The 10,967-nt window shown below is 34.5% G+C and overlaps 2 protein-coding genes across 2 annotated transcripts; one reads left to right on the top strand and one right to left on the bottom strand.

Moving 5' to 3' along the window:
• The first annotated feature begins 3,924 nt into the window (after positions 1-3,924).
• On the top strand, positions 3,925-6,992 carry LOC107816933 (factor of DNA methylation 4-like). The gene is made up of 6 exons (XM_016642684.2): positions 3,925-4,806; positions 4,904-5,085; positions 5,531-5,599; positions 5,684-5,965; positions 6,323-6,529; positions 6,617-6,992. The coding sequence occupies exons 1-6, from the start codon at positions 4,200-4,202 to the stop codon at positions 6,842-6,844; spliced, it is 1,575 nt and encodes a 524-aa protein (XP_016498170.1). The 5' UTR covers positions 3,925-4,199; the 3' UTR covers positions 6,845-6,992.
• A 484-nt stretch (positions 6,993-7,476) lies between these two features.
• On the bottom strand, positions 7,477-10,709 carry LOC107816945 (expansin-A6). The gene is made up of 3 exons (XM_016642696.2): positions 10,491-10,709; positions 9,268-9,586; positions 7,477-8,160 (listed from the first exon to the last, which is right to left on the bottom strand). The coding sequence occupies exons 1-3, from the start codon at positions 10,642-10,644 to the stop codon at positions 7,851-7,853; spliced, it is 783 nt and encodes a 260-aa protein (XP_016498182.1). The 5' UTR covers positions 10,645-10,709; the 3' UTR covers positions 7,477-7,850.
• Between the last annotated feature and the right edge of the window lie 258 nt (positions 10,710-10,967).

Genomic DNA, 10,967 nt, shown 5'->3' with positions numbered 1-10,967 from the left:
ATTGGAGCTTCTATTACAGGACCAGCTTCCAGCAGCCCAGACAAAGCAGGTTCAGGAGCAGGAGACTGAGGGAGAGCCCAGGAGGAGGAGAATGATGCCCCGGGTTGATGATGTAGAGATTGAGCTGGAGGATCCTGAGGGGGTGCCTCTGGTCAGCCATAGGCCCCCGAGCCAGGTGATCCAGGGACCCAGCCATAGGATCCCATGCAGACAGAGGACCCATAGGGAGTTTTCTTTACTCTCTACCATTCTTTTTTATCTTATTTTTGGTTAGTTAGCATTGAGGACAATGCTAGTTTTAATTTGAGGGGGTGGTCCTACTTTGATGATTTGGTAGTTGGTTTGTAATGATGATACTATTTTTTCTTTATGCTTATTTTTTACTTTTGGTATGTATATAATTTATCATTTATTTCATTTTCGTTATTTTTCAATCTTGGTCTGTATATAAAGTTACTCTCTCATGTATATATTCATTCCCTCTTATGTATATTCGTCTAAATCCCATATTGTACATATTTAGTTTACTTTCCGCATTTTACTTCATAACTTCTTTTGCAATTTTCCTTAATAGTATAGCTTCTTATTTCATTTAGTAGCTTCTTTTTCGGTTCGTAGCTTCTTATTTTACAAATTTTCCTTGGTTTTCTTAATGCCACGTTTCTTTCCAAAGATGGAGTTTGTGTGAACCGGGTGGCTCTTCCCGATGATGGATGGTATGACAACCTTCTTAAGGGTTTGAGTCTGTTTTCTTTTCGTTTTTGTGTAAATAATAGCTAGTGAACTAACGATGCCTCAGGCAAAGCTTCACTTGAGCCTAGAGGTACTTAGAGTATTTAAGTTAGAGCTAACTTGAGGTTGTCGCAACAGTTAGAGGTTGTTTGCCACAACAGGATTAGAGTTAATCCTAATATTACAAAAGTGTTTTGCAAATATAGTTTTTGGCTCAATGATTTAGTGGAGGGTTTGGGAAAATCCTATTGGGAAGTAGGTCGTGTTTTTTCATCTTTTGAGCCAGGTATTTTCCACGTAAAATACTTGTGTTTTTTACTTTCCGCATTTACTATTTCTGTAATAGTAGGTTAAGGAACACTTAGAAGAACCAGGTCCTTCCGTAATCAATTTAAGCGAAAAATTGGATACCACACAAATCATCCCCCCCCCCTTGTGTGGTATTGAAGTTAAAACATCAGTTGTAAAATCACTACAGTCTCATACCAGGTAAATTTTACCAATGGTCATTCAAGTTAAGTTTTGTAATACAAAAGTCACTTCCTTTTTAATACAAAAATCATCTTTCTTAAGTTTAACTAATATAAAAGTTGCTGGAAGATACCATTTATTGTTGAAATTTCTGGGTATCTCAAAAGGAATTGTCCCTTATTTTTATCTACTTTCTTTCATCGTGAAATAGTCAAACTAGCCGTTAGAAATTATCCGTTAATTAGCTATTGAAAACTAGCCGTTAGAGCAACACCTATCTAAATATGATTTTTGGAGAGCTAAAGACACATTCTAACACAACTTTCTGAATCATCTTATTCCTCCTATACCGGATTTCTTTCTTGAATTTTTTGCTAGTTATGTTCCCAAATTAATAATTGGAAGAGCTTGTGAATTTTGGATGATATGTCTAATGTTATTCATTATTGTGTGAGTGAAATATTCTTAAGGACAGTTTCCTTGACACGCTCTCAAACTAACTCGTATTCTCCGTGACCAATTGTTCAACAATTTTAAAGAAATTTTCATACTGTTATTATGGAAAATAACAATTACACTATTTCCAATGATGATCCTATGCTTTATATACAAACTATTCTTTTCTTTGTTATACTTTCATTCGGCGGTATATAGGTTTTCATCTATCTTTTCTTCAGAGAAGCTAAAATTTCTCAAGTGTCTTAGCATTGAGACGATCACAAAGAGCAGAAGTGATTTGGACGGCCATAAATGATGTATTTCGGCCACTGTTATATTTCGATTAGTTAGGCTTAAAGAAAGATGATTTTATGTTACAAAAACAATAACTTTTATATTACATGGTTTAACTTAAATGATCATAGGTGAAATTTACCAGTCTCATATCTAAACCTACATACTTGCAAGTCAATTGAGTTGTAACAAACTAACAATTGCTCGATATTAGTTGCACAAAATTTTGCACTTGTCATATTGTATCTAAGGCCCCAACCCCGAATCACCCCACCACCATAGTAACATATGCAATTCTTAGACAAACGATTCATCCGAATTGAGTATTTTTTTACGTAGAACATAGATAAATATGTAAAACATTAACTACAATTTTAATAAATATCTTCTTTGAGTCCATATCTTATAAATATGTAAAGCTATAATGAGTTCAATTTTAAAGATTAAATTTATCAAGTTGACCACCACCTTCAGTAAAATTTAAGAAAAAGAAAAATCAAATAAAATAGCAGCTGATATACCTACAAATCCTCAAGTCTAAGTATAGTACTATCCAATATGCAGAAAAGGCCAAAACAAGCAATAAGACGACTCCTAACAACGTACAAAAATCTGACCAAAAATATATATATACCAAATATATATATATATATATAGTGAAGAAAATAATACAATTATACCAATGTAACAGTCTTTTTTGCGTTCCACTACTCTGCTCAGAGCTCTGCTGTACACTACTGTACCTTCTTCAGCAAGGTATCACTCTCTGTCCATCATTTTCTCCAAATTCCCTTTCCATCTTCTTCTCTCTTCCGTTGTGTTTCTCTTCTCTTTTTGTGGACACTAATTTTCTTTGGTTTTTCGCAGTTGTTAGAAACATTGGTAAGTTACATTCATCATTTGCTTCACATGCAACGCTTACGTATTTCTCCTTTTTTTTTTCTTAATTTTTTTGCTTATTTCTACTTATTTTTGACAACAATGCTCTGTTCCTCTTTTCTTATATTTACTCCCTTTTTAAGGAAAAAATGAAAAAAGTTTGTTATTAGGGTCTAAATTTACATTTTTATTTAGCTACTCTCTGTTTTGTTTTCCAAGAGAAAATTAAATTGTACTTCTCCATTTTTGCTTTGTGTTTATGTCTATGCATCTTTTGATCTGTACATACGTCGGTCCTATTAAGGATTTTATTTTTTGTTTATTTTACGTATTACTTCCTTCATCTATGGGTGTAACGCTTATGTAAACACTGTTTTTTTTTTTTTGGTTGCAAAAAAATGCTTTGCTCCTCTTTTCTTCTATTTACTCTGTTCTTCGTCTAATCTGTACGTGGGTCATATTCGGATTTTTGTTTGTTGTTTTTGTTGTTGCTGTTATTTATGTATGTTTAGTTTCATAATTTACGCTTGTATTTCAAAGTTTATAGTCACAACAATCGCTATAGTTACTCTCTGTATTTTCAAGAGAAAAGTAACTTGTATTTCTCCATTTAATATTGTGTTTATGGCTATGCATCTGTAATATGTAAAATATGGGTCATATTCAGATTTTATTTTTGTTTTTCCTCCATCTATATGTATGTACGTAACCACTTCTCTCACTTGTTTTTTTTAAAAAAAACCAATAATGTTCTGTTCCTCTTTTCTTATATTTACTCTGTTTTTAAAAGCAAAAGAGCTAGCTTGTGTTTGTGCTCTAAATTTAAAATTTATGGCTCTTTATTTGTAATGTGTAAATGGATCAAATTCAGAATTTTGTCTTGTTGGTTATGTGTGTGTAGTTGTTATTTTTATTTTTATTTTTGCCAAAAATAATCTGTTCCTCTCACATTCAGAATTTGTTGTTGTTGTTATTTATTTGAACATAGTTTCGCAATGTACGCTTGTATTTCAATTTTCAGCACTGTTTTTTACTCACAACAATCACTATAGTTACTCTCTCTTTTTTCAAGAGAAAAGTAAGTTTGTATTTCTCCATTTTGCTATTGTGTTTATGTCTCTGCATCTGTTATTTGTTAAACATGGTTTCATATTCAAATTTTTATATTTGTTTATTTTCGTTCATGTGAATGTTAATGCTGTTGTTTCTTCTCCGACAATTCTCTGTTTCTCTTTTCTTATATTTTACTCTATTTTTTGTGCTCTAGATTTTCACTTGTATGGCTCTGTATCAGTAATCTGTACACTGGGTTTTGCTATATTTCTCTTTGTTCTTATATTTATTCTCTATTTTTTCAGTAAGTAGTTGTTTTTCCAAGGCAAAAAATGCGTCCTGAATTGCAGCCTGTACATCAAGGGAATGATGTTGATGAGAAATATGTATTTCCCTGGATGGGAATTGTAGCAAATGTTCCCACTGAGTGGGATGGTAAGCGTTACGTTGGAAAAAGTGGCTCGGGGCTCAGGGATGATTTGACGAACAAAGGGTTTAATCCGGTGAGGGTACATCCATTATGGAACCATAGGGGTCATTCAGGGTATGCTGTGGTTGAATTTAGTAATAATTGGGATGGTTTTGCTTATGCAATTAAGTTTGAGAAGAGTTTTGAATCACAACATAGAGGGAAGTTGGACTATTTAGGTTCAGCAAATAGGGGAAATAAGTTATATGGTTGGGTTGCAAAGGCTGATGATTTCAAGTCATCAGGTGTAATTGGTGACTATTTGCGAAAAAATGGAGACCTGAAATCTATCTCCGAGATTCAGGCAGAAGACAAGCGCAAAAATGATGCGCTTGTCTCTAATCTGGCTGAAACAATCGAGGCCAAAAGTAGGCGACTCAAGGAGATAGAGAGCAAATGCAATGAAACTTCAATGTGCCTCAGCAAAGTGATGATGCAAAGAGATGAAATGATCCAAGAATATAATGAAGGTGCATATTTTCTCCTAACAGATGGAGTATTAGCTAATTTAACCTTGCCTTATTGTCACACTTTTGACTTACAACAAGTACTTACTATTAACTACAGAGATACAAGGGATGGCGAAGAACGCTCGTGATCAACTAGCAAAGATAATCAAGGAGAGAGAGAAGAGTAAATTGTATTTGGAAGCACAACGCAAAGAACTTGAGTTGCGCAAAAAAGAATTGGTGGAAAGGGAAGCCCTCAATGATAATCAAAGACAAGAGCTTCATTCTTTGAAGCAAATGGTAGAAAGTCTTACTTTGATTAACATAGTTTTGTTTCTCCATTTATATTAAGGGAGATGGCAATAAAAGAAAAGTGTTTTGCCTTAGTCCCCTCTGCCCTAAGTGTGTCATTGCACTTGAAAACTTGATATGTTTTCTAAGCAGAAATAGAATCTAATCAATAGAAAAAGGTGAAGTTAGTATAGTCATTTACAGATGGAAAGAACCAAGGCTTTGGAACTAGTGGAAATGTGATATGCTGTTTAATTGATTGACTTTAACTGGTTAGCAAAAATTTTATATGGAGATATATGAAATTGAAGGAATAGTCTACTACCTGTGAGGTATAAAAATAGGATATAGGAGAAATGGACTGCTGATATTATGGAATATATCAGATATTTGCTTGGCCTACTCTTTTTCTGGGAATTCTTTCACTTTAAAACTCTTCTTTTATGCGTTTTAGAATGAGAGAGCAGAAATGGAGCAAAAGAGGATGGATGAAAGTGTCTTAAAGTTGGCAGAAGAACAGAAGGTTTGTATGTCCATTATTATGTATTTTCACTCTCAACTTATGTAATAATTAGCCTATGACAGCCAAGAGAATTTTACTTTGAAGAAAGAGAAAGAAACTCTCCGTGAGAAGATCCTGGGGTTGCAAACAAAACTCGACTCAAAGCAGGCACTAGAGTTGGAGATAGAACGTCTCAAAGGGGCTACGCAAGTAATGAGACACATGGGAGATGGCCAAGATGTGAAGAAAAAATTAGACGAGATCCAAGAGAGCCTAAAAGAGAAAGAAGAAGAACTGGAAGATCTTGAAGCTTTGAATCAAGCTTTAGTTGTCAAAGAACGCCGAGCCAATGTTGAGTTACAAGATGCCAGAAAGGAGTTGATTGATGTAAGTACAATTCTGCATACAATAAAGCATTTTCAATTCATTTTGACCTGAGAGAGTTGTATGTACATGTTCAATTTTTGTTGTCAACGTATTACAAATTTCCTATAATCTGCATCGGCAAATCAGCTTCTACCATATTATATGCTGTTGAAGATTCAAAGTTATATATTAATGCATAACTTCGACGTGTAAGAACTTAGCATATAGGCTTCAAATCTTGAAGATGTATGTGGTCATTACGCTCCATAAAAGAACCTAGTAAACAATTTGAATTCGTTCTGCTGAGGTCTATCTTTCAAAGCCAGTTTACTTGATAGTGAAAATTTGACAAATAAAACATGTTTTCATGGCTTTTAGGGAATGAAGCAGCATTCTTCTCGGGCTTTAATCGGTGTCAAGAGAATGGGAGAACTTGATATTAAAAGATTTCAGGAGATAACCAAGAAAATGTTTGTTGAAGATGCAGATTTCAAAGCTGCCGAGTTGTGTTCAATCTGGGAGGCTCATCTTAGGGACCCCAATTGGCATCCCTTTAAAGTTGTAACAACTGAAAATGGTCCCAAGGTAATACATTGTAGTTTCTTACTTATCAGAAAAAGAAATACATTGCGGTTGCCAAACATAACCTTATTATTTCTGCTGTATTGGTAGGAGGAAATAGACGATAAAGATGAAAGGTTGAATAGGTTGAAGCATGAGTATGGAGAAGCAGCTTATGAATTGGTTACTACTGCTTTGTTGGAGATGAATGAAAGCTCAAGTAGTAGAGGCATAACAACAGAGTTGTGGAATTACAAACTAGAAAGGAAAGCTACCGTCAAAGAAGGAATATCATATATTGTCCAGAAGTTGAAGGTCAGTAAAGCAAAGAAGCGTTAAACTTCCATGGTTATGTTCAACACTGTCAATGGCATATTATGCCTTATCTAGTACTTAGAATCTGTTTGAAAACCAATATACTGAGACAGAAGCATATGTATGTTTATGGTTATGCAGGTCAGACTGCTAATGTTTTACCTTTTCTCTATTGTGGTACTCCTATATGTCATGAGAATTGAAATTGAACTATTAGAGAATCAAAGATCGTCTAAGAAATAGCAAAAGCAAATGTGCGCTTGTGTGGTAGTATCAAAGTAATCTACCATTATATTTGAAGCTTTGAATGGCATCTAGAAGCATACTTTTATGGATGTGAAGGTGAGAACTGCTAATCTTTTAGCTTTATGACAGAATATTTCATAATATATGAAATTGAAACATTAATGTACTGCCAAGGAGGGAGTGTGGTGAGATAGATGAGATCCTCGGGTTCAAGCCCTTGTATTGTAGCAATTTTCTTTTTGTGGGCTCCACCTGGCTCAAATCCGACTTAGTCGAACCGGTGGTTGCTTGACTTTACAAAGTTCAAGGATGAAAGCTACACTAGAACTGGCATCCAAAGCTCTGCTTTAGAGAATCCAAGGTTTGATCTCAGGATAGAAAAACAAAGGGTCAAATCTGCACTTGCGTAATATCAAAGTGTCTACCTTTATACTTCAAATAGCCATTAAATATGAAATAAATAGTGTCTTGAAACATGCCCCAAAAAAAATCAGATGTTTTAATTAAAGTAAATCACTATATATTAATGAAAGTACAGTAAAATACACTGCCCAGTGCCCATGCATCAACTACAAAACATTAGATTGATACTATTACATTGTTCATTGAACAGCTGCGGGCTACATGTTTCTGCAGCCGCTTCAGCTCTTCTAGACAAACACAAAAAAAAAAGCTTAAAACGCCAATAGAAAAAACCCGAAATAAAAAGGTCTAAACACTAAAACTCAAGTGCACGGACCACGAGTCTTGTATATTGTGTTATGGTCACTTTCATACACTATATTTAGACTCTAAAGTTCTTTCCAACAAAAGTTTGACCAAATTGCCAATGGGCAGGCGCGATATTCCACGAGGTGGATTTGCGCCTGTCACTGGCTGTAACCCTGAATGACAGTGCCTGACCAACCAAGACGGAGTTGGTTTGCCAGTTCTGACCCCAGTTACGACTCATAGTTATCCAGCCAGTCCTCGAACCCTTAACCATAAGCTTCACTATGTCACCTGCACCCGCGACATTGGTAACTAAAACCAAGTTGAAGTAACGGAAACCATTGATTGTGAACCTAATTCCACCTTGCTTCCTGCATGGCACCCTGCATAAACAAAAAAAAACGATCAATGAACATTATTTAAATATATAAATTAAACTCTTAAAGATAAATTGTACAGAGTGTGAACACATAAATGGTCATTTGTTGTAGAATGTAAATCCTATGTTAGCATGAGACATGGACCGTTAATTAAGGATAAACAAACAATGTGGCTGGGACTGGTAAATAAATTTAGGGGTGTTGTCCCCACCACCTAGGGTTTTGGAATTTGACATTCTTAAGAAGAATGTGCATGTAGGACCAGATTCCAAATTTTCTATAAGCAAAATGTTTGAAATTTTTAGTAGATGACAACTCACTAGTTAAAAATTTTCATTTCAAACTACAATGTCACAAGGTAAGAAAAAAGTCACACCTGACCTTTATATCAAAAAAACAATTTAACTTTAAAAGTAGCAAAGTAAGGTAAAATTACTCTATTAAAACATTATTCCATTAATATAGTTTCTGAGTAAGCGAATCCAGGATTTAAGGTTAAAGGGTTCCTACAGTAATTTCAAATTAATATGCAATAATAATTGTATTCTCAATTATATATTTACAAATATATAATGAATTTTTTAATATAAATACAAGATCTACACAAGAGCTACTCTAGTTCCCGAAAACCTATATTCAAAATGCTCTAGGTCCTCCCTACTTTCAACCCCACTGTGTCAAGTGACAAGAGTGCCCTATGAAACAAAATAAGTATCAAACAAAATCAATAAAGAAACCAACTCAACATGACCCCACAAGAAAAAGAAAAGAAAACCGAAAGTGCACATAAAGAAACAGAAACAAATCAAGTGAAACCAAGAAAGCTTAAAAAAGTGATGGAAGGGCTTTACCATTCAATATTTATACCACACGAATATGAATTAATCCCTCAATAATTTTCGAATACTGAATGTCTAAAGCAAAAAATAAATAAAAATTACACAAATAGTGGATCATATTTATTATTTACCTTTTTAGTCAGTATACTTAGATAATACATACGATTATACACATATACATATACAATTCCCTGAAATTTTAAGTTAAACAGTTGGATGAGTAACTATTTAAGTTAATTCTTAAAACAAAAAGAAGTTCAAAAATGCTTACCGACGATAAACAACAGGGACAATTCCAGCACGATACTCTGCAATCTTGAGAAACATGGGCATGGCGAGATCGAAATGAGGGCGAGGAGGGTTACACCAACCACCATTGTCATTAGGCAAAGCATAATTTGGAGGACAGAAATTAGTTGCAGTAATTAAAATGGAAGGACTTCCAGCATGACACCATTGAGGTTGATTGTCACATTTGATCTCAAAACAAGCTCCACAACTTAGCCCATTGTTAAATAATGCTGTGCTTAATGCTGCATTATTCACTCCATAGCCTTGGCTATAAAGATTACCATATCCACATGCCCCACCTACAAATTCATACAAGATAAAAAAATGTTTTAACTACAATAATCATTCATAAACACTAAAATTATTAACCTAAAAGAGTTTAAGTTCTGTGCACTAATAGCATAAAACTCTTATTACGATATCAAGTTAAGTTGATCTACAGTAACAAGTAATTGCTTATGTGTTAACATTGCAGTTAACTACAGTTAAAGGCGGACCTATACTATACAGAGAAGGGTCACCATCACCCAGTGGCGGAGCCACTTCCGCTTTGCAAAAAAATACACTGTATGGGTAGGGGAAAAAAATTTATATGTATATATACTATGTATTGACTCCCCTTAATTTTCTGGTATGTTTACTTTTATATATTTTAACACCCCTTAACGAAAATTTTGGCTCCGCCACTGTCTGCGTATTAATATTTGTGGCAGTAGGGTTCTCCATCACCACTAATATATCATCTTTGTTGCCAGTCGTTTTATTTTGATCTCCTGCTATTTTATCTCGCTCATTCAGGTCTCTCGTTTCGTTCCTGGCTCCACCTCTGCGTGGAGTAATAGCTAGTGTATAATTTATTTGCATTGTTAGGCCTTAAAAATAGACAGATTAGCTGTTATAACAAGTTAAAATACTCAAATTGTAACTTTTGGAGCAGAACATGCATTTATACTAAAACAGAAGAAAAACAACTACTGTACAAAACAGAGCAAAATCCAGTGCAACTGTAAGAGCACAGAGTATTCCCTTAAAAAAACCGAAATAACATTAAATGCAGTATAACTGTCAAAATAATGCAGCAATTAAACCACATTATGTAAACATCTGCTTTTAACTAGAAATTTATTTCTATAGTTAAATACATTGTATATAAGTTTGAGAATTGAAATTTGACAAGTTTAGAGTGGGAAAATGGAGACATACCCATAGTACCAGAGGCATCACTACCACCATAGAAAGTAGCATGAGCAGTTTGCCATGATCCACCACTATAAACACCTGGAATTCTAGCTTCAACTGTTAGTAAAAATAGTGAAATAATTAGAGAAAAAATGCAGAAGAAGTTCAACATCTCCATTTGTGTGAAGTTGAAATGTGTAAAAAGAATGGTTAGAGAGAGAGAGAGAATGAGATGAGGAAAGTATGGAGGGAATGAGGACTACTTATGGAGAAAGACTTGAGAGGGTATCAGTGGCAGTTGGTGTAATTTGAGTGCTATTAATGATCTCACCATCCCCCCCACCTCCCTCCTCCCACCCTATTGCCACCACCACCCCAACACCTCACCCCCAACCCCTATCCCTCCCCCTAACCATTTCTCATCCGTTTGACTAAATTATATATTTTCCAAAAAAAAAAAAAAAATTTATTCACTAATCAAATACTAAGAAAAATTTGGAA

The sequence above is a fragment of the Nicotiana tabacum genome, chromosome 3 (genome assembly GCF_000715075.1).
Source record: "Nicotiana tabacum cultivar K326 chromosome 3, ASM71507v2, whole genome shotgun sequence".
NCBI lineage: Eukaryota > Viridiplantae > Streptophyta > Magnoliopsida > Solanales > Solanaceae > Nicotiana > Nicotiana tabacum.
Note: the sequence above shows the minus strand (reverse complement) of the source record. Positions and strands in the feature narration are given on the sequence as shown.